This window comes from Chionomys nivalis, chromosome 3 (assembly GCF_950005125.1).
Source record: "Chionomys nivalis chromosome 3, mChiNiv1.1, whole genome shotgun sequence".
NCBI classification, from domain to species: domain Eukaryota; kingdom Metazoa; phylum Chordata; class Mammalia; order Rodentia; family Cricetidae; genus Chionomys; species Chionomys nivalis.
The window spans coordinates 47,832,652-47,857,327 of NC_080088.1; the positions used below are offsets into that span (position 1 = coordinate 47,832,652).

Consider the following 24,676-nt stretch of genomic DNA (forward strand, 5'->3'; position numbering starts at 1 on the left):
AATCAAATTAAGGGCTAAAAAACAGTAAAATAGAAACAAATAAAACAATATAGAAAATCAATGAAACAAAGAGCTGGTTCTGTGAGAAAATCAACAAGATACACAAACCCTTATCCAAACTAATTAAAAGACAAAGAGAAAACATCAAAATTAACAAAATCTGAAATAAAAAGGGGGGCATACCACCAGACACTGAGGAAATCCAGAGAATCATTAGGTCATACAAAAAAAAAAAAAAACAAAAACAAAAAAACAAAAAAAAAAAAAACACCTGTACTCCATAAAATTGGAAAATGCAAAAGAAATGGACAATTTTCTGGATAAATACCATATACCAAAATTAAATAGAACTATAACCTGTAAGGAAATAAAAGCAGTCATCAAAAGTCTCCAAAAAAAGGGGGGGGGGGCTGAAGAGATGGCTCAGTGGTTAAGAGCATTGCCTGCTCTTCCAAAGGTCCTGAGTTCAATTCCCAGCAACCACATGGTGACTCACAACCATCTGTAATAAGGTCTGGTGCCCTCTTCTGGCTGGCAGGCATACATACAGATAGACTATTGTATACATAATAAATAAATAAATAAATAAATAAATAAATAAATAAATATTTAAAAAGAAAAACAGGCCCAAATGGTTTTAATGCAGAATTCTAACAGAACTTCTAAGAAGAGCTAATACCTTACTCCTAAAATTGTTCTGCATAGTAGAAACAGAAAGAACATCACCAAATGAAGCTACCTGATACTGAAAACACACAAAGACTGAATCAAGAAAGAGAATTACCAATCTTCCTCATTAACATTGATGCAAAAAATACTCAATAAAATACCGGCAAACCGAATCCAAGAACACACACACACACAAAAAAAAAAAATCAGTTACCAAAATCAAGTCAGTTTCAGAGATGCAAGGATGGTTAAACATACAAGAATCTGTCAATACAATCCACCATATAAATAAACTGAAAGATAAAAAACATATAATCATCCCATTAGATGCTGACAAAATTCAGCACCCATTCATAATACAAAGTACGTATTTAAACATGATAAAAGCAACATACAGCAAGTTGACAGCCAACATCAAATTAAATGGAGAGAAACTCAAAGCAAATCCACTAAAATCAGGAAGAAGTCAAGGCTGTTCACTCTCTCCATATCTATTCAACATAGTTCTTGAAATTATAGCTAGAGCAATAACATAACAAAAGGAGATCACAGGGATACAAATTGGAAAGGAAGAAGTCAAACTTTTGCTATTTGCAGATGATATGATAGTATACATAACTGTCCCCCAAAACTCTACCAGGGAACTCCTACAGCTGATAAATACCTTCAGTAATATGGCAGGATACAAGATCAACTCAAAAAAAAAATCAGTAGCCCTCCTATATACAAATGACAATGAAGCTGAGAAAGAAATCAGAGAAACATTCTCTTCACTGTAGCCACAAATAACATAAAAATCTTAGGTGTATCACTAGCCAAAGAAGTGAAAGACCTGTTTGACAAGAACTTTAAGTCTCTTAAGAAAGAAACTGAAGAAGACACCAGAAAATGAAGAAATCTCCCATGCTCTTGGATAAGTAGGAGCAACATAATAAAAATGGCAATTCTACCAAAAGCAGTCTATAGATTCAATGCAATTCTCACCAAAATCCCAACACAATTCTTCACAGATCTTGAATGAACAATACTCAACTTCATATGAAAAAACAGAAACCCAGAATAGCCAAAACAATCCTGTACAATAAAGGAACTTCCAGAGGCATCACCACCCCTGACATCAAGCTCTATTATAGAGCTACAATAATAAAAACAGCCTGGTATTGGCATTAAAACAGACAGGTTGACCAGTGGAATTGAATCAAAGACCTGGATATTAATCCACACACCTATAAACACCTGATTTTTGATAAAGAAGCTAAAGCTATACAATAGAAAAAAGAAAGCATCTTCAAAAAATGGTGCTGGCATAACTGGATGTCAACCTGTAGAAGAATGAAAATTGATCCATATCCACCCCCTGCACAAAACTCAAGTCCAAACTGATTAAAGACCTTGACATAAATCCGACCACACTAAATATGATGGAAGACAAAGTGGGAAGAAGCCTTCAATTACATGGGCACAGGAGACTCACACTTCCTCTAAGTATAACTGCAGCAGCACAGACACTGAGAGCAACAATAAATAAATGGAACCTCCTGAAACTGAGAAGCGTCTGTAAAGCAAAGGACATAGTCAATAAGTCAAAAAGGCAGCCTACTAAATGGGAAAAGATCTTCACCAACTCTGCATTAGACAGAGGATTGATCTCCAAAATATATAAAGAATTTAAGAAATTAGACATCAAAATACCAAATAATCCAGTTAAAAGTGGGGTACAAATATAAATAGAGAATTCTCAACAGAAGAATTTCAAATGGCCAAAAGACATTTAAGGATATGTTCAACATCCTTAGCCATCAGGGAAATGCAAATCAAAACGACTTTGAGATACCATCTTACACCTGTCAGAATGACTAAGATCAAAAACACTAGTGACAGCTAGTAAATTTTTGTTTGGTAGAATTCACTAAGGAGTATGTCTGGTGAATTCATCTGTTGGAGTTTCTTGATTATTGAATTAATATTCACACTTGTCATTTGTTTTTGTTAGTTTGTTTTTCTATTTTTATTTTATTTAAAAGAAAACAAAAACTACCTTTTTTTCATTTTCCATACCAATACCAGTTCCCACTCCCTCTCCTCCTCCCATTCTCTCCACCTTCCCTCCCACTCCACTACCCATCCACTCCTCAGAGTGGTAAGGCACATTGCTTCGAGGAAGACCCAAGGCCCTCCCTATTATATCTAGGCTGAGCAAGGTGTCTATCCAAAGACAGTGGATAACTAAAAGCCAGTATGAGCAGTAGAGATAAATCCTGGTGCCACTGTCAGTGGCCCCACAGTTTGGGACTGGCAGGCTCTATAAGGCTGGGAATGCTACTTCTCCCTGCAGTCAAGAGGACCATGCAATGGTTACTCCTCTGCATTTACGCTAGTGGTTCCCCACCTTTTCTTTCTGTTTGTTCCTTCTTGTTGGCACCTACACACCCTCACTAAGTCATTGTGTGAGTCCCAATATAAAGCGGTTTCCCACATGACAAAAAAAGACCTAGATTTTGAAAGTATTATAAAATTTTTTCCCAAATATTTTCTTAGAAAAGTGGATGGTTGGTTTGAATCTCAACTTGCCACAAATTAGAATATACATATTCATCGTACAAGTACTATTCTTCTCGAGAACACTGACAAACACAAGATACAAAAATATACAACTTGATTCCACAATAATACTGCTAAATAATTTCAATTAAATTACTATTTATATAAATTTGAAAAAAATACCCTTTATATATTACTATTTCTGAAAACATCTTCACACTCGCCACAGAGTGACTGAGAAGCTACTTTCTCTGTCTATCTAGATTACATTTTTTTTAAGATGCCCAGAACCAACGCCTTAAACCCATACTTCAAACCCACCAACCAGAAATCCTGCATTCAAGATATTTACAACCTCACTATCCAGGAGTCTTCCACCTACTTGAACGCAGAGAAAACACTGTCCTTTGGGTTCCTGGCCAGAAACTCACTACAACAGGTTAAATATACATAAATAATATATTTTCGGGCAGTGCCTTTTCACGGCTCCTTGTTGTTGTTGTTGTTGTTTTTTAAATAACACAGCTTTATAGTTTTAAATGCCTTTAATAAACAGGAAAAGGATGCTGTTTTCATCAGCCAATCACGTCAGGAGTTATGAAACTTCAGCCAGTAGGTGGAGAGTAGGGGCGGGGCTTGGATCAAGTAACTGTCAGTGAGGTTGCAGTTGGTTTTGGACAGTTCTGGAGGGAAAGGAAGTTCCTGGCCTCCCCTCCTCACATTTTCCAGGACACTCCTGGGCTCTGGATGGTGAGATGCCTGTTGTTTCTCTTTCTAGAAGGTCACCTTTCCCACTGGCACTTGGTCTCTGAACAAAGTACAGGTTATGAGAATTGAATATGGTCAAACTACATGGTCCAATTAAAAGAATATCGGAATATCTATTTGTCAATATCAACATTGAATATTTGTCAATATTAATAATCTTTCTATAAACATAAACATAGAGAGGTTATTTCTTCTAATAATATAAATCTATCTCTAACACAAAATAGGAATATAATCCTCATAATTTTCATCTAAATGATGAGTGGTAATCTTAACTTTTATTTCACTAAAACTTGAAGTTTTAAAATACTTTACAGTTTCTTTGAGCACTTGTGAAAATGGATTTACATTGTTAACTTGTAGAGATAATTTCCTCCCATGATCCCTGTTATTTGGAGGAGTCGATGGCATAAGGCTGGGAATGCTTCTGAGACGTCTATGAGTTGAAGACCAACTAGAGCTAAATAGTAAGACCGTATCTCAAACAAACAAAACATGAGCAAAGTTAGACAGAAATAAGATACTTGTGAAAGTCGTGTGACATGGTGTCATTTACTTAGGTCCACTCTCCCTCTAGATAAGATTTATTGAGAAACCTAGTGACAGAACTGTCCCTGATTCACCCACTTTATAGGGTAGCCTCATCTTATAAACCAGCAGTTATCAACCTGCAAGTCATGATCCCTTTGGGGATCAAATGACAATTTTATGTGATTGCCTAAACATATGAGTATTGAATATTTACATTATGATTAATAACAGTAGCAATATATAGTTATGAAGTAGGAACAAAAATAATTTTATGTTTGGGGTCACTATAACATGAGGAACTCTATTAGGGGGTTTATTAGGGTCTATTAGAAAGGTTAAGAACCATAGTCATAAACCCTTTCCAAAATGATCCAAAGCCCAGATCTTTTATTATTATTATTATTATTATTATTATTATTATTCTTTTTTAATTAAAATTTCCACCTGCTCCCCGTTTCCCATTTCCCTCCCCTCCTCCCAAATATTGCCCCCTCCCCCCAGTCCCCTCCCCCTATCACCACTCCTCTTCTCCTCTCCCCACACCATTCCCCCTCCCTCTCGATACTGAAGAGCAGTCCAAATTCTCTGCCCTGCGGGAAGACGGAGGTCTTCTATCTATGTCCAGAAAGGTGAGCATCTAAACAGGCTAAGCTCCCACAAAGCCAGTTCATGTATTAGGATCGAAACCTAGTGCCATTGTCCTTGGCTTCTCATCAGCCTTCATTGTCCGCCATGCTCAGAGAGTCCAGTTTCAACCCATGCTTATTCAGTCCCAGACCAGCTGGCCTTGTATAGGGAGTTCTTTGCAGTATCATTTTACCTAGGTGTCGCATGGCTCCACAGGGTGAGTAGTCACCCGAACTTCTACAGTTAACAAAATTTGTTGACTACAGATGTTATTTCTGATTGTGGGCATTTTTGTCACAAAACCTTATCAAAGTCAGAACTTGTCTATAAGACTGTAAACTGAATAGTCATTGCCCATGGACTGGGACAGTTGCAGTGGTTGTTAAATAGCTACATATTAAGTCACCTGGGATATCTAGGCTATCTCTGAGTAGACTACTCTGTACCATTATAACTCACTAGGGGATTTCAGAAAATAATCAATGCAGAGAGAGGAGTTACACTGATTCGGGAATTAAAGAGATCTGAAAACAATTCAATGGATTGGAGAAAGCAGGCTTTGACACTGCAAAGGGAAGCTTGCCAGCCCTCTGTGTCCAGGGAGCCTGATCACGGAGTTTGTGCTCATGTGGTCCACTCACTGAACATTGCCCACAGGTCTAGTTGATTCTGATGATACAGTAACAGGGAGAAAGCATCAAGCAGCATCCTTACAAGAGAATGAGCTCATCAGTATAAAGAGAGCACAGAAAAGCCTGGATGAAATTTGTGTGGGTGATTTGTTTTACTGTTTGCTTACACATGTATTTTAATGTTAACAACAGGCAAAGTATTCTCTCTCTCTCTCTCTCTCTCTCTCTCTCTCTCTCTCTCTCTCTCTCTGTGTGTGTGTGTGTGTGTGTGTGTGTGCGTGCGTGCATTTGAGGTAGCATGAGCACAAGGAGTCCTTGTCACATCCCACATGTTATGGTTTCTTGAAGGAAGTTAAAGATCTTTGATGTAAAACTGTCTTACCTTGGGAAGAGATAAGTTCTCTGGATGTGGCTATTGGTCATTGTTTTGAAGTCTTACCGGACTCCTGATCTGTGGGTGCCCCTCTTGTGATAAAAGAAAACTCTGGTTTCTATCAGCATGGTCTGTTATTGCTGTCTTGCTGAAATTATGATGCAAATAAAAATGCTCCTTCACCACTGCAGACAGTTGGATAAACCAATGATGAATCTCTCAGTGTTGTGTTTCTAGATATGAGTAACTTGCACTAGCTGAGGTCTCTGTGGTGGGAGAAGGGTTAGGTGAAGAAACGTCCCCAGAAGGTGCACAGGAGCAAGATGGGCAGTGGCCGGGTAGCACTCAGAGCTGTGAGAGAATCCATGGCATTGTGGGCAAGCCCCCATCACCTGGGGATCTGTCTTTTCCATTTCATTTCAGTTGGAAGCATCACAGAAAAGAGAAGCTTCCTTAATGTTCACAGACCATGAGCGAGGACTTGAGATAATTAAGGGAGATTTTCTTCTCTTTTAGCGATGCATTAGGAGGACACCAAGAATAAAATGTGTCTTTCCTTTGGTCCCCTCCGAGTTTTGCGGAGAGACATAGGATTGGAGGCAGACAGACTGTAATAAACAAGAGGATGGAAGAAATTGCAGAGAATTTAACTACGACCAGAAGTGTCCAACTAAGTAGTGCATGGCTGGATCTTCTCAAAAGTGTGTTTCTGAGCACTCCTCGGGACCTCCCTGAAATCATCCTGATACTATCTTTGATCTGTACTATTGGAGGTAAGCTTAAAAAGGCCCTCTCCTTAGTCTAGTCTATGGATACATCTTGTAAATGCTATCATATAGAATTAAAGAAAGGAATTGTAATAGGAAATTAGAATTTTTATACCTACACTCATACATTTCCTATAATATTTTCAATTGAAGGAAGAGATGTTTCATATCCGTCATCAGTATATCTCACCTCTGTCAGGTCTAAGGCATTCACAGAACAATTACTGCTAGGTCATAACTTAGCTTACAGTAACTAATATGATTGAAGGAAGTAGACAGGAGGATCAAAGGTGAAAATAGAAGGATTGAGAAATTTTTGTAAATATGAAAGTCCATATCTAGCTTTTATGAAGAAGGAGGAGGAGGAAGAAAGGAAGGAGAAGGAGGAGAAGGAGGAGGAGAAAAAGGAGAAGGAGAAGGAGGAGGAGGAGAAGGAGAAGGAGAAGGAGAAGGAGAAGGAGAAGGAGAAGGAGAAGGAGAAGGAGAAGGAGAAGAAGAAGAAGAAGAAGAAGAAGAAGAAGAAGAAGAAGAAGAAGAAGAAGAAGAAGAAGAAGAAGAAGAAGAAGAAGAAGACCACGACGATGATGACCATAGAAACTGGAAACAGTGTTTTTCTTCACTTCCATTAACCTCTTTGGAGATTATACTAAATAAATAGCAAACAGAAGAAAATGTTCTGATTCTACCTATCAGACTTTCAGATGCTGCCTTTTCACAGAAATGGCAAACAAACCTAGGAAATCTACTATTTACTTTGGGCTTTCCAGTGTATACTCTGTGACTAGTAATGACTAACCAAGATTTGTATGTAAGTAGGCTAAGTAGTTTCATTTTCCATTACTAGTAATAAGTAACCAGAATTTTTACTATTGGGTAAATTTTAGCTAGATTCTTTTTGTTCCTAAGCCAGACAGTGGTTTCATTAGAGTTAATTACCTTTTATTGCAGAATTGCATGCTACACCAATATGGTTCATAGTGGTTATAAAAAAATTGCAAATTTATCAGTCCTAACATAAGAATTAGTGGCTTCTAGGAATATTTAACTAAATCTCTAAAGAAATGCCGTCCATCATAAGAGTTGTAAAGCAGAAATTTGATAAATTAATGATCACATGGATATTATACCTTTAAGCATGAGAGAGGGTCTCGATCATGTGCAAATAGTAAATTAGTCGCAGATACCATTCTACCTCCTTGGTATTAAGTCATATAGCACATAATATTCCACAAATTTGATATCACATTGCCTATAAGTAACAAGTATACTTTTGCAGCGTTTTTGAACATGCACCTGAAAGACTTTCCAATTCCTCTTCCTGTGATACTGTTTTTAATTGGATGCTGTTTTGAAATTCTAAGTTTTGCATCTACCCAGGTATGTATAATAAATGAATATCAGCATTATATCTTAGAATTGCATAAATGTAAAGAAGGCTAAAGAATCATCTCTTTTCCACCCAAACAAACAAAGAATATTTGTAGTGTAGAAAAATAGCAGTGCTGAAAGAACAGAGTCCGTAGTCTGAATGCATGGAGGTATTTAGAAGTGGTATGTACACAGTTACAGAAGAAAGAGCAAAATTCAAATCTTAAACAAGAATTTAGCCAGTAAGATAGGCATTTAGGGAAAATTGGAGTTGCTAGAATACAATTTTGGTAGTAAAATAGATTCTGATAGCGATCCAATAATGTTGTTTTAGTTTTAAAAAATGATTTATAGATTTTCTATAAGGTATGCTAGTATCTAAGGGTGCTTATTGTAGCCTTCTGCTTGAAATGAAATGACAAAGACAAACTAGATTTGGACAATAAGTGACAACATTAGGAACTGTTGGGATTACGTAGACAGGAGAGAATACTTACTAGAAGGAATGTAGACTGTATTCCTGACACATTAAATACTGCTTTGATCCAGGAATTTGTGGTAAAGTTTTGTTTTTTCCTGTAAGAGGCCATAATGTAAAATGGTTTACACTAGGCAGGCCATATGATCTCTGGTCCTGCTACTGAACTCTGTCACGGTGGCTCAAAAGCAAGCCTTCTCAACACACAAAGGAAAAGGCACAGCTGGGTCTCACCCAGCATGTATTAAATGAACAGTGAATCAGATTTAGCCCTAGAGCATATTTAGCCAATGCCTACTTTCGTCAGTCACTGCAGTGGGTGTGGGACCTGGGTTGAAAATGATGGACTTTCTCAGATATAGGCTGCAATGTTAAAAGAGACCATCTATCCTGGTAAGAACAAAAGCCAAATTATTGTTCATAACCTAATTACAATTTTGACATAAATACAATCTTAAGTACTTCCAAAGAGCCCTCCAAGGGAAGATATCTTGTGTCATGAACTGTGCCTGTCTACATTAGTATTAGGCAAGCTAATAAGTTGGCTTGCCATAGTTTCAACTTCCAAGAAAAAGCACAGAACTGGGCCAGAGATAAAAGATTTTCACAGCAACAGCAGTAACGGGAGTATTTACCCTGTGCCTGTTCTCAAAACTCTGATAGGTGAAAGCCACACAGGCCAGGTAAAATCTGTGCGTGTGGTAGGCTGCACCACAAAACAAACAAGAACAGAATGAATGCTCCTGACCGAACCTGCTGGTGCCAAATAGCATCAGGGGAGACACCGTGAGTTATTTCACTACTCGCATGAACTTTTTCCTCTCTGTTCTGGCTATTCTTTTCCTTACTCAATAGATGGCGACTAAATATGGCTATTTGTACCTTCTGGGTCTTTATAGGGTGACTTACTCATTTTTTGATTCTTATGCATGAAATATCACTTACTTGAAATACTTTCTCTCTCTTTTGTACCTGCAAATCCACTATGTCTTCTTTACTACCTATGTCAATATGGTTCCTCTATCTGCTCTTTGCTAAGAGCTTAGGGATATGAATCAGCTTTCCTCTGTTAGCTGTTTCCTTCTGCCACTCAGATGGAAAGTTCTGAACACTCAACAGAGTAAGACTTTAGCCCTCATACCATCTCTATTGTGAGAGAAGGACCTCTGGCATGTGTTGTATGCTAACAAAGAATGGATATATGTGGATAACCAATTTTGTATTACTAGATCCAGATCTATGCAGATGCCATACAGTGGGTGGATCCAGAAATGTTTTTTGGTATATTTACACCAGTAATTATCTTTAATGTCGCATTTGACATGGATATATATATGCTCCAGAAGTTACTATGGCAGGTAATCATTCTGCTCTTATATTACTATCCAGTCATGAACCATGCTAATTATTTTCAAATTATAAAAATGTTTTGTTTCCAAAATAGAAAATAAAGAAGAGGGGGAGGTATAAGATATCAAAGTGGTAAAATCAGCTCTGTATCTATAATATATATATACATATATGTGTATATTGGTAATATTACAGCATATTGGTAGCTCAGGAAAAAATCGTGGAGAGCAAGAAACAATTCTGACTATTTTACTGACAGAATTTCATACCAATCATCATTTTTAGCTTTGGGAATCTGTAAGTGTGCGACTGTGAAGTGTATTGTCTCAGGGAAGAAAGAATTTGATGACAAATGTGTGGTTTTAAATCCTTACCGCCTACCATTACAACTTAAGAACAGGAAAGGGGCACAGGGAGACTTACAGAAGCAGCTGAAACCCAAATCTCAATACCTTCTTAGGACCAGGAGGCGAGGGCTGTATTAAGGGAAGACTCTGAAAGAAAAACACACCTGACTACAAGCTGTGCACACACATCTTCCATACTATCAGAATACTTTTGTAAACAGTCGTGCCTGCGTAAACACCAACAGAAGCAATGCAACTGAACTCAAAGCCAGGCACCCGGAGTTCAGACAAATGACCAGGAGGCATGGAGGATGGGGGAGCAGTAGCAGCAGAGAACACATTGTCGAAGTGGTTTGGGTTGACCCAGAGGATCTCTGCTCAGCTGCTTTCTGTATAGCTGTTGAGGTGGGGGTTGAGGGGGTCACTCCAGCAAAGTGCACCCGAGGGCCACACTAAGCCAGTTCTGTCTGGCCTTCTGCTTTTCAAAACAGAATGCAAAAGCAATCTGATTTTCTACCACCAAATGTCTTTGCAGATACTCTTAATTACGATTCCAGGATTTGTGATGAATTATACCTTAATACTTTGGTATCTGCAATCTGTGAATAAATTGGATTTGAAGACTATCCCCTGGCTATTATTTTCAGCTGTTCTTATAAGTTCTGATCCTATGCTGACCTCAGCCTCCATCAGAGACCTTGGTAGGTATCCCTTACTCTATTTTCTCCTTTCCTGCACTGAGGGCATATTTTGCGACTTACTCATTTTCATGTTAAGATCCTTTGTTAGAGATGAATTTTCACCATGTGTGGTGGTGTGAGGGACTGCAGGACATGGAGGACTGGCAAATATTCTGCAGGTATTGCTTAGGACAGCAGGAAAGGCCAATGACAAGTTCATGCTGCATCTAAAACAAGCAGTCTCCCATCATGGACTAGGGTAATATGAGCAGTTACCTTGCACTGACAGAAGGGTTTGGGCCATCACATTACCTTTTGCTTGATATACCGTGCTCTTTAAGACAGTCATTAGGAGAATGATGTAAGAGAGTCATTAGGATGATGACATAAAATAGTCATTAGGACGATGACTTAAGACAGTCATTAGGACAATGGCTTTTAAAATGCCTTTATGTCACTGTTGCCATCAATCAAAAGCCAGAAGAGGGAAAAACAATAACATCACTAGTTATAGTATTATTGTGGCAAATACTATTTTAGGATGGGCAAATCTATATTTAGATGTAAAATTATTCAGAAGTTACAGCATTCAGAAAAGCAAAATAATCCAAACTAGGGTTTTTTTTTTTTCTTTTTACAGGAAAATGACCCAGTTTCTTTCTCTATTCACTTATAAATGTTTGGCACTAGAAATTTTATTTTAGATCGACTATGAGTTAATTGTGTGTACCCCCATGCACATATGCACACTAATAACACAACATGCTCTTGTCAACTTCATTTCTATTCTATGGCCAGATAAATGGAACAGGACTGCTATTAGCAAGTAGAAATAGAATATAGGAGACATATCAAATATACGTATGTGAAGCTGAGTCTTTAAGACAAGGAAATTAAGACGGTAAAAGGAGAGTACATTTATTTGTATGTATTTGTTCTGTGGTACTGAGAATGGAATCAAGTTTTTAACGTGCTAGGCAAGTGTTCTGTCATTGTGCTATACTGTATAAAGTGAGACTTTAAAAGAAGAATATTCTTAGGTAGGTGGTAAACACTTTAAAAGAAGAATATTCTTAGGTAGGTGGTACACACCTGGATTTCCAGACTATAGGAAACTGAAGCAGGGGGAGCATGAGTTCAAGGCCAACCTGAGCATCATAAAGAGACCCACATTAAAATGCTAGAATTCATCACGAGCCATCAGTTCTCTTCTCTACGCTCTCCCTCCAAGCTCTTATCTTTTGGAGATTTCATCATTCCAGCACTTTTCTAGTCAAAAGACTTAGTTTTTCTGGCATTGAAGAGCCAATTCTGCACTTATTTTAATCTCAAAATTTTATAATCTAGTATTCCACTGAACTTTTCCTGACTTTTAAAAATTGCAATAATCACCAGTACCTGGGAAGGTTAATTTCATAAATACTGAGCATCTTGCCAAATTACTTTTGGAATTTTGTTGCTCTTCTAACTTTGTGTCTTTCAAAAAATAATCGTAATGGTATTTTTCTCTTAGTATCATTTTTGCTTGGTCATATAAAACAAGATTTTGTGCCTGTGGGTACATGTGTGTGTGCAACTGAGGCACATATGGACATGTGCCCATAGAGGCCTGAGAAGAACCTCAGAAATATCCAACTGATTGTTGTTCACCAGTTTGAGACAGGGTATTTAATTAACCCCATGCTCACTGATTAGGCTTTGCTGACTGGTCAGGAAGCTGGGAACTGACTGCTTCTCTCACCCTTTTTTGTGCTGGGATTGCAGGTGCATTGTCCTGAGTTCTTTTTCTTTCCTTAAGTCCAAATTTGTTGTTCATTTAAAAACAAACATTATTTGCTGAGCTAGCTCTGTTTTATAAACTACAGTAATTATACAACAATAGGTACTACTGACTAGTGAACACCCCAAATGTGGTGACTTAAAGCAATTGCTGCTTATTGTTTTTCATGGGCATGGGAATTTTGAAACTAAAAACAAGGCTTGCTGATCTCAGCTACGTTACTCACTAACCTCCAGTCAGCCAACAGATGAGTGTCTGGGGACCACCTTTCCTCCATATACTTTTCTGTAGCATCACTGGGAGGGGACACTGTCATGATGGTCACTGGTGTGCAAGAGAAAAGAGGCAGAAGTCTCTGTTTCTACCAATATGATAACCACATAGACAGAATCTTCTTGTGTAGTGGTAGAACACTGGTTCTCAACCTGTGGGTTACGACCCCTTTGAGGGTCAAATGACTGTTTCACAGGGATCACCTAAGACCGTTGGAAAACACAGACAATTCCATTATGATCCATAACAGTAGCAAAATGACAGTTATGAAGTAGCATTGAAAATAATTTTATGGTTGGGGGTCACCACAGCATGAAAACAAGAAAGGGTCACAGCATTGGAAAACACTGGGTTGGAGAGACAGTCATGGCTACCAGAAGAGCAAGGAACTGGAGCATTAATATAAGTTATGAAGTTGCCAGAGGAACACGGTGCTCAGGCTTTTAGTCTATTAGCAAACTGATCATGGGTAGATTGTGACTGCAGTCAAAGGACAAGAATTTTCCTGAAAGGAATGTTCCTTCTAGGAAATGACCTGTGGCTCGCAAATCACAGAAGATGCTCCGACTTAGAATCTTAATTAACAATACTGTCATATTTAATGACAATGGGAATGTATAACTGGTAAGACACTTAAACTTAGAACCTCATGACAAATAGATGAAAACCAGGATGAAAGTAGGTCATAACCGAATGTTCTTTGCCCATGGAACTTGAATTCTAATGCCATTGAAAAGAATACATGAAAAAAGTCAGCCAGTTTTTAATTTTATCTAGACAAATATCTTAATATTTTACTTCAATTCTGGGTTATAAGGCCGTGGTCTATGATTTTACTTTACCTTTCTGCCATCATTTTGTCTCACCTTAAATACAAATGAATTATAAGGAATTGGCTTATAATTGGCTTACCTATGTAAGTCAAGTAATTGAATTCTTTACATTGATAAATTTCATGATGTCACCAATGCTTTAAAAGAAAGCATAAGCTCTCAAGTTAAATTATATGATTTACATATACATAATTAACTGTAGTTAAGTTAGTATTTGATTATGATGATAAAGACTTGCAGCTGGTAAATAATTAAATTTACTGGTTTTTTTCAACATGACATTAGGTGACACAAATCCATGACAAAGAATATCCTTCTGCATGTTAATACAGTTATATTCTTAAATATTGATGAGATTTTCTCTTCTTTGACATATGTAGGTCTTTCTAGAAGCCTCACAAATTTAATTAATGGAGAGAGTCTAATGACTTCAGTTATATCTTTAATTATATATAGTGCCGTTGTGAGGATCAACTTCCAATCAAAGCACATGAACCATACCCTAGGTAAGGACATGCTTCCAACTTCTTAAGATAGGAATTGTTATTTCTGAATGTGGTCATGAATGTTGTATCTTATGATAAATTATGCTTATATAAAGTATCAGATTGGCTTGACTTGTTGATGTGACCTTTATGTAGCATGTTCTTTCTTCATGTTGCGACTACTGTGGGTTGGGGTGAAACTCCCATGAGGCCCTTTGTAAAAGCAGCCTTCTGCTGGTCTCAGCAACGATGTGATAGGATTTTGTTATTACCGCTACTGTCATATTGTTTTCTACAGTGCGGTGCCCCACCCTCTACCCCCTCCAAAAAATAAACAAACAAAAAGAACTTAGAAGATAAGCTAAGAGTACGGTCCAGTTACAGGAAGAGAAGGCAGCTCATTCTACCTCTGCCTTGGCACATTCTCCTAAGAGTTTCACTAAAGAAGACAAGTGAGCTACTCAGTCATCTACAGAGGCTGGAATAGAGGTCGGGACAGCGACTGCAGTGTGTGCATTAGCTCCCCAGCACAGCTTTTACACATCATCCTGAAGCACAAGTGTATGTGTCCCCTTGCTGTATCATAAACATATGTGTGTGGAGAATAAATAACAGATATGTGTTATAATAAATGATAAATGATACAGCTGTACAATTATCACATAAGACAAGAAATATAATGATTCCAACACGTCACAGCTTCTTAGTGCTCATTTCTGATCAAAATCTAGAATTACTGGTCTCAATTCGTAGTCTCTGAATCAATGGATAGTGGGAGAAAGAACTCCATAGGCCTTCTTAAAGATTTCCATGACTAAAAATATTTTCATAAAAATATTTAAGAAGGTAGTTTCCTTTTATTTTGTCAGTTTTTGTACAAACTTGGGGAAAGCAATGAAAGCAATCTTTTGAAGACATTAGCACACACTGTGCCACTCACTGGATTCTGAGGCCCTCAGTGGGATGGTCCTAGTTCAGTATGTGGTGGCTTAAAGAGAGTAGCCCCCAATAGGCTCAGATATTTGAATGTTTATCCCTAACTGGAGGAAAAAATAGAAGATGTGGATATGAACAAAGGGTTTATATGATTTCTAATTACATTCTGTTGAAATATGATCCTTCTAAGATCCCTCATCTTAGAAAGGAAAGAAAATCCCAACTGATCTTTCCAAGCTCACCAGTAGACCACATCCTTTTTTTCTTTTTTAAAAGATTTTACTTATTTTTTCCCTTTACTGAAACTAGATTTTTTTCTCACATTATATCCTAATCACAGTTTTCCCTTCTTCTACCCTTCCCACTTCCTCCCCACATCCCCTCCCATCTGACTCCACTCCCTTCCTGTCTCTCATTAGAAAATAACAGTATTTTAAAGGATAGCAATAAAATATAACAAGATAAAATAAAAACTAACACATTGGAATTAGACAAAAGAAACCAAAAGAAGGAAAAGAGCCCAAGAGAAGGCACAAGAATCAGACACACACTTATTCACACACGCAGAAATACCATTAGAACACTGAACTAGGAGCCATAATATATTTTCAGAGGACCTGATGAAGACCCATGTAGACCCTGGAATATTGTCTCTATGAGTTCATATATGCATTGATCATGTTGATCCAAAGGGTCTTGTTTTCCTGGTTTCCTGCATTCCCTCTGGCTCTTACACTCTGCCTCCTCTTCTACAGATTTTTCCCAGCCATGAGGAGAGGGATTTGATGGAGTTTTACTTCCAGCACCCACATGCTGGCTCACAACCATTCATAACTCTAGTGCAAAGAGATCCAACACTTTAGGCTCTCTCAGGCACCATCACGTACATGGCACGCAGACATGTATGGAGCCAAAACATACAATAAAATATTCCAGTTAAAATCATGAAATATTTTTAAATTATTTCTTTTATTTTACTTTTGAGATTATAATATAATTACATCATTTCCTCATTCTTTCCATAAAAATAGTCTTACACAGACTGAGCAGGTTGTATTTATGTATATAGAAAAAAATTCATTACAAGGGAAAGCCTTAAGAAATGCTGGTGAGTGTGTGAAGAAAAGGCTACTCCTGTGCGGAAACTAAGTCAGTCGTAGGGAAATGGTAAACCACAAACAGGATTAACATGCAGTAAACTTGGTGTCCTGAAAGGGTGTCTGTGCTTCAGTGTTCATTACAGCAATGAGCTAATGTTAATAAGGACAAAAAGAAAAACTGATTAGAGCATTATTCAAGGTGAAGGCCAGGTGGCTTCTATTAACGGTTTTCCATTTCTCTCTTCTCCCATAGCCCATAACATCGTATCTACAGCTTGGGCATATATTTTCGAAAGCTTCATATTTGGAATTCTGAGCACGAAGCTGATCCAGCTATGGATGTCTACCATTTTTGGAGATGATGTCAATCACATCATTTTCATCTTTTCGGTTTTCTACCTCATCTTTTATATTTGTAAGTGGGAGAGTCCATGCTTCACATTAAATTACATAGACGGTTCAATATAAAAACTGTGAATACCTGTGCAAACAGAACAGTGTGCCAGATACAGAAAACAAACACAAAACCCAGAGGAATCTGGCAAAGCTGCAGTTGTAATATTTTATTATACCTTTCCTATAGAATTTCATAACCAATTGTACAAAAGTTATGTGTAAAAAATAAGTTACATTCTTGTGTTATAAGATATATAAAGAATATTATGTACCAGAACGGACTGTAGACCTTCTATAGAGATACTATGCCCTCCATATCTGGAAATTTTGATTATTTTACATTAACAGAAATGTATAAACTATCAACCTTTAAATTTAGGTGGCCTGAACCAATACAGAAAGGTACAAAATTACTAAGATCTATATAATTTGAATAAATTGCAATGAAAAAACATTTCTGTTTAGAAATTTGAAAATAACCATATTACTCTCACGCCAGTTAAAGGAAAGACACAATTTTAAGAAATCCCAACTAATCAGTCTGTTGTATTGAGCCGATTATGATGCTGAAAAGTGATAGGATCAAGTTAATGAACTAAAACATTGAAGGATGATCAGTCAGGTGATGTACATTCCATGTGTATTGGTGTAAATATATACAGTTAAGTTCTTATAAAAATGAATTCCAACAAATGCAGTCTTCCCTAATATCTGAAATGTAAGCATAGCCAGAAGTAGGAGTTACACACACACACACACACACACACACACACCTCTAAACTTTCAAATTAAGACATCTCAGTGGACATTTAGGAAACAGGGTTCTAGAACAGAATTTTTTTTAAGACAAGAGACAGAAAAAAAATACATAACAAAAAATTTCCTTCATCATGATCTGCCTTAATGTGTCCATGATCATATTCAAAGCAGGAATCAGTAATATTTTCCTACCTTGGTTGTCACCTAAAAAGTTCTAATCATTTGTCCTGAACTTGATCTTCTCAAAGTAATTATGCCTAGTTTTTTTTATTATTATTATTATTTCATGATTCCAATGTGGTAAACTTGGTACTGAAGAGATGGCACCCATGGAGTGGTTCACAGCTATCTGTAACGCCAGACGCCCTCTTCTGGCCTCCTCAGGCACTGCATGCATGAGGTGCACATGCATACAGGCAAAACACCAGTATACTTAAATAAAAAGTTGTAAATTCTGAATTAAAGTGTTTGCTTCTAAAATGTTTCTGTTTACATTTCTGAGACAAAACTCTAAAACATGGAACTTAAGATATAGGCATGAAGCCTCAATGCTGTGGAAAAAAAATACTAATTTCATTAAATTAAATTTTAACCATAATTCAAATCAAATTAAAAGCACTTTTTTTAGTTTTGGGACCTTGTATTTTACAAAAGCATTTATAAAAATGAATGTATATCTGGGAATCATGGTGAACACCTGCTATTCTAGAACTTGGAAGGTGAAGGCAAGAGAATCAGGAGTTCAAGATCACCCTCAGCTATGTAGTAAGAAATGGACTAATTCAAATGTAAGAGCTAGTAGGTAATACTCCTGAAGTATAGGCCAAAAGTTCTGTAATTGATGTTAAGCCTATGAGTGATTATTTAGAAGCAACTGTGGGACCAGGTGGGACAGAGAAACCTCTGTTTACATCTGCCTCTGTTTCTGTCTGCAAGTGCTGGGATTACATGTTTGCAGCACTTACCTGGCTTCCAAAAATTTCTTTACAATTATATTTACAGCCTTAGAAAGTGGGATTATTAGCTTTCTCTTTGTGCTATATCACATAATTGAGGGTTTTACAAGTATATTACCTACGTTACAAAAATCCATCAACAGTTTTCTATACTTTTCTATTCTAGTATACTAAATGCACCAATTAAAAAAAGATTAAACAGGAATAAATCCATATTGTGGCTTTTTTGTCCCCAATTCCTGAGTTCTACTACAAAACACAGGGTTTTTTTTTTTTTTTTAGTGTCTTCCAAGCAGACAGTGCATGAAGGGGGTTGGTCCTTACAGAATTTGCCAGGTCATTTCCAATGCACCCATCCAGAGTTCCTCTGAAACAGCAGATCTGCCGAGGATGCTTAGCCTCACTGGGATGGATGAAGATGATATGAAGCAAAGTATTATATTATATACATGTGCATCACATGTTTTATTCCTCAATGTGATGTATATCTGGGGGAAGATTAAAATATGGACAGCAGAAACAACTTGTAATGTTTTCTAGGTGAAATCTAGGGGGATAACATCTGTGTAAAGTCACACTGTTTGACATTTTCACAACCAGTCGAGATCACACTATTGCTGAAGTTGATCCTTTTGTTGTTGTTGTTCATTCTAAACATAGGTGAGATCATTGGATTGTCTGGGATATTTACTGTGGCCACCATGGGACTTTTTCTAAATTCTACAAGTTTTAAACCAGGAGTTGAAGCGTTTCTCCTTGAGTGAGTAGCTATTTTTTTTTTGACTTTGTTTTATACACTGGAAGCTAAGATATTACAACAGCTATTAGAGCTACATGGCATGCTATATACTATCCCACTGATTTCTCTGTAACATTCATTTTTGCATAGTCTTAGCAAAACAGCTCACCTAATCTTGCTTTTGCATTGATTCTACATGTCTTTTAGTGGAGACTTCATTGGGACATCCCTCTGACTCTGGTCGCCATCCTCCTATCATCACTCCTAGTGATGTTGATAAACATAAACTCTTCTGATTTTCAGTTTCCAAGTCTTCTCTCCTCCTATGAGTATTGCTACTATCTTGCCCAAGCCACTCACTTCCACAGACATATAAATAACAATTGCATAAACTCAGTTCAATGCCAGAAATCTATTTACAAGATAACATTCACCAGGACCTATTCTTAAAGATGGTAGAAATCTAAGCTAATGGTGATTGATCCTATTGCTTATTTCATCAACCTGGAGAAGATCCACTCTATGCTCTGAGAGAGAAAGCATCCCCACTTCCCATAATTTTTCTAATTCTCTCAGGTCCTCCATTTGTCACAACTCTGCAACCCCTTGGTCAATCCACTGATCCTGTCATCCTTAACTCACTCACTCACCCATCTTTTTTTTTTTTTTTTTTTTTGGTTTTTCGAGACAGGGTTTCTCTGTGGTTTTGGAGCTTGTCCTGGAGCTCTTGTAGACCAGGCTGGTCTCGAACTCACAGAGATCCACCTGCCTCTGCCTCCCGAGTGCTGGGATTAAAGGCGTGTGCCACCACCGCCCGGCCCTGACTCACCCATCTTATTATTTACTCCACCCCCTCCTCCTCTAGGTCATTTTGTAACCACTGTATGGTCTTTTCCTCCTTAACATATGAACTGAGATGTTGAATGGCAAACCTGTGATCTTTGTCCCCTGCCACTTCTGTGCTAATGTCACTTTCACCGCCACTGCTTGATTCTATCACTTAGCGTTTCGGTATCAGTGTATGATTATAGGACCTTTTTACTCTCAGTGTTTCTAGTTCTGTGTACAGTGGTTTTTGGATGTTTAGTCCCTGTGTTATGTTATGCTGCAGATGATTGTACACTATTTCTTTCAGACTCAGCAGAAAAAAAAGCAAGTTACTAATTGACACAAATAAATTAACTTAATTGCTTTAAAATTACCTGTTTACCTAGATTGGTTTGCCTTTCTTCACAGTTCAGGGTTAATCCTTGGTGAGTGCAGATAAATGTCATGTTCACCTTTATTTTATTGACAATTGCATAATGTCTCATATAAGTAAGAAATAAGCTTTATAATAAACATGTTGTTACTATAACTATATTTTATTCTTCTCAAAAATGCAGATTCTGGAATTGTCTGTCCTTCGTTAGTTTTCTTATGGTGTTTACTTTCATTGGACTTCTAATCCCGGCACAAACATATTTGTATATATCATTTTCTGATGTATATTATTCATTAAATATCTACTTCACACTGATTGTTTTAAGGTAAGAATACCATCTGAACTTTGTTTATAGTAATTTATCTGATGATTATTTTCCAAAATAACAAAATTATTTCATAACTCAGATTGAACTAGCACCATGCACAAAACTCAAGTCCAAATGGATCAAAGACCTCAAAAAAAAAAAAAAAAAAAACCCAACCACACTGAACCTCATAGATGAGAATGTGGGAAAAACACTTGAACACATTGGCACAGGAGACTACTTCCTAAATATAACTCCTACAGCACAGACACTGAAACAATTAAGAAATGGGACCTCTTGAAACTGAAAAGCTTCTATAAAGCAAAGGACACGGTCAACAAGACAAAATGACAGCCTACAGAATGGGAAAAGATCTCCACCAACCCCATATTAGACAGAGGTCTGATCTCCAAAATATACAAAGAACTCAAGAAATTGGTCATCAAAAGAAATAATACAATAAAAAATGGAGTACAGACCTAAACAGAGAACTCTCAAGAGAGGAATCTAAAATGGCTGAAAGACACTTAAGGAAATGTTCACCATCCTTGGTCATCAGTGAAATGCAAATCAAAACAACTCTGCGATTCCATCTTACACCTCTAAGAATGGCCAAGGTCAAAAACACTGATGACAACTTATGCTGGAGAGGATGTGGGGTTAAGGGAACACTCCTGCATTGCTGGTGGGAATGCAAGCTGGTACAGCCCCTTTGAATATCAGTGTGGCAATTTCTTAGAAAATTAGGAAACAACCTACCTCAAGATCCAACAATAACACTTTTAGGTATATACCCAAAAGATGCTCAGTCATACCAGAAGGACATGTGCTCAACTATGTTCATAGCAACATTGTTTATCACAGCCAGAACCTGTAAACAACCTAAATGCCCTTGACCAAAAAATGAATAAGGAAAATGTGGTACATTTACACAATGGAGTACTACACAGCATGAAAAAACAATGGCATCTTGAAATTTGCAGACAAATGAATGGAGCTAGAAACCATCATACTGAGTGAGGTAACCCAGAACCCAGAAAGACAAATATCATATGTACACACTCATAAATGGCTTTTATACATAAAGCAAAGAAAACCAGTCTACAAATCACAATCCTAGAGAACCTTGACAACAATGAGGACCCTAAGTAAGAGACATACATGGATCTAATCTACATTGCAAGTAGAAAAAGACAAGATCTCCTGAATAAATTGGAAGTTGGGGACCATGGGAGAGGATTGAAGGGGAGGAGAGAGAAAGGGAGGAGAGCAGAGAGAAATATAATAAAATCAAAAAAATAAAACATTGTGCTAAGCTTTCTTTTAACCTGAAAAATGAAGTTTATATTTATCTAAGATTGACTTCTTGTGCCAAGCTTGATATAACAAAAGTTGATATTCAGGAATATGTATGTAATTGTCCATGCTGAAATATAGATTTATTGAAGAAAAAAAAAGAAATCAGAATGAAAGCTTACCTATAAATGTCTTCCTTTTCCCCGTGATAATTTCTGCAGTCCCTTTTCCCAGTCTTAGGAGAAAGAAGAGTCCACCCTACATGGGGCTGTACACTAAGAAAATTGGCCTCAACTGCAATCTCACAGCTACCTGTCCCTCAAATAGCTAACATTCTGCTTCCATATAAGAAAATCAGTTAAATTGTTGACATCAACCCACTAATTCCAAATATTTGTTCAAATTATCATATAAAAACGGTATGACAGTTGGAGTGGCATGGGGAATAGGGAAGAACTGGACAATACAGACAAATTGAGCAACAAGAAAATCTGTAAGGAAAACGCAACTGCCATCATCTTCTGTTTACCCTTCTTATTGCAGCCTTATAAAATGTCTAATGCTTGTCTTCCACACGTGAAAGCAGCACCCCATGCATGATGTAAAGTCACCTTACCACTGAGCAGTGCAGAGAGATAACAAGAACACGTCATTCTCTCTGTGAGTGTCTCTGTGACACATGGCTCCCTTTGGAGCCCTGATAATAGTGTATGAAAGATGGCTTATTGGGAATACTAGGATTAAGCAGCAAGACATTTCCACCACAAAGATAACTCAAAAACGTGCTTTGTCTTCCAGACTCCTGGTGTTTCTGCTAATGAGCCCCGTTTTGTCTCGACTTGGTCATGGGTTCAGCTGGCGCTGGGCGTTCATCATGGTCTGGAGTGAAATGAAAGGGACACCGAACATAAACATGGCCCTTCTGCTTGCTTACTCTGACGTCTCTGTTGGCTCCGAGAGGGAAAAATCTCTAGTAAAGAAAGCTGCATTTTCCTGTTTGAATATTTGATGAGAGTGTTGTTCAGTAATGAACGTGACTTTGTAGTACATCCCACGTGGCATCCCCAGAGAAAGGGTTCTTGTTTTGCGGTTTGCTCCTTCCGAGAAAGCTGTGGACTAACCTATAGGAAGGGCCAAGAGACAAGGGACTGAGTGAGGCTTCTGGCACAGAATGTGCAAGACTAGGGCAGGAAATCCAATAATTTCCATCCCCTTTCCAGTTTAGAGACACCCAGCCTTCTTCACAGGTCTAAGGGGTTTCAGATGAAGATGAATTAAAATCTGTAAGTCATTTTAAACAGCAGCTGTTGTAGGACATCCACTCTGCAGTTTTTATTTACGTATTCTAGAATCCATCGCTGAGTGTTGGCTCTATTTCGTTATATCACTCCATAGATTACATTTAATAATGTAGGAAACAAAGATTTGGTCAGTTAGAGTTGTCTAAGGAGTGTTTACCGCTGTCGGGGTCAGTCTCCAGCAGTGCAGGGCTTTGAAAGGAATCCATGGAGTCAACATAAGCTAAGATTTTCTGTCGGAGGGGGTTTAGGGAAAAAGACACTCACACTCCGTCGATGGCTTTTTTCTTGATTCTCTTGTCTTTCTATGTTCTTTCCGTGTTCCTTTTTCTACTGTAAACTTTTTTCTACAACTTATATACTTCAACAAAGTTTTTTAAGCAATTAGGCATTACAATGTGATTATATTCTATTTTTTAGTGAATTATAATGAATACCTGTAAAAACATGTTTTTAATTTTTTTTACACGATTAAGCATATTATAGGTGAAAAGTAAATTAACCCAAGAACCTACATACATTCACACCCAAATACCTTGGTGTAGACTAAGTGTGTGGGCAAAAAGGCTTTCTTCTCAGTCATGTTTTTTACTGACAGGCTGCATTTTACAGTTACAAAGAAAAGGCCAATTACTTTATTACTTATCTTAAAAAGTAATCTTATAAAGAATCTTAAAGGAACCACAAATCTAAACTTTAATATATGAAAAAGAATCAGTCAGCTCTACTTTAAATCTTTAGGGTACATTAAAGAAACTCAAAATATAAAACTCATTAATAACTTTTTATATCAGGAGACTGAGGGCAGAAATGGGCATAAGAAATTAAGCATCACCTTTGGTTTTCAACCAGTCCTATCAAGAAAAGTACATTAGCCGATGATAATTGGGTTGTTTCATTCTTGTTCTCTGACCTTAAAGAGTTCCACATCTAACTATGTGCCTTTTGAAAACTCTGGATTGTCTTCTTGGGTTTTTTTTTTTTTTTTTTTTTTTACCACAAAGCTATTTAAACAAAAAAATCTTAGTCTAACTTTGTTGATTTCAAAGCTTTGTTTCAGCTGTGATAACTTCTGAACTCTGAACCCGTGACCATATCTCCTAACATTAAAGTAAAAAAAAAAAATTTAAACTAGCTTGGCAAAGGGACTCAATTGTTATTGTTAATTGTCAATAAATTGAGC

General features: G+C 37.3%; 1 protein-coding gene across 1 annotated transcript in view; it reads left to right on the top strand.

Annotated features, from left to right (window-relative positions):
* The first annotated feature begins 6,766 nt into the window (after positions 1-6,766).
* Positions 6,767-24,676, top strand: part of Slc9c1 (solute carrier family 9 member C1) — a 65,906-nt gene continuing 47,996 nt past the window's right edge. The window contains exons 1-9 of the mRNA XM_057765393.1: positions 6,767-6,914; positions 8,185-8,285; positions 9,984-10,112; positions 10,987-11,152; positions 14,398-14,523; positions 16,792-16,953; positions 19,310-19,409; positions 20,774-20,917; positions 22,994-23,168. Coding sequence (XP_057621376.1) covers positions 6,767-6,914; positions 8,185-8,285; positions 9,984-10,112; positions 10,987-11,152; positions 14,398-14,523; positions 16,792-16,953; positions 19,310-19,409; positions 20,774-20,917; positions 22,994-23,168 — 1,251 coding nt within the window. The remainder of the gene's footprint in view (positions 6,915-8,184; positions 8,286-9,983; positions 10,113-10,986; positions 11,153-14,397; positions 14,524-16,791; positions 16,954-19,309; positions 19,410-20,773; positions 20,918-22,993; positions 23,169-24,676) is intronic.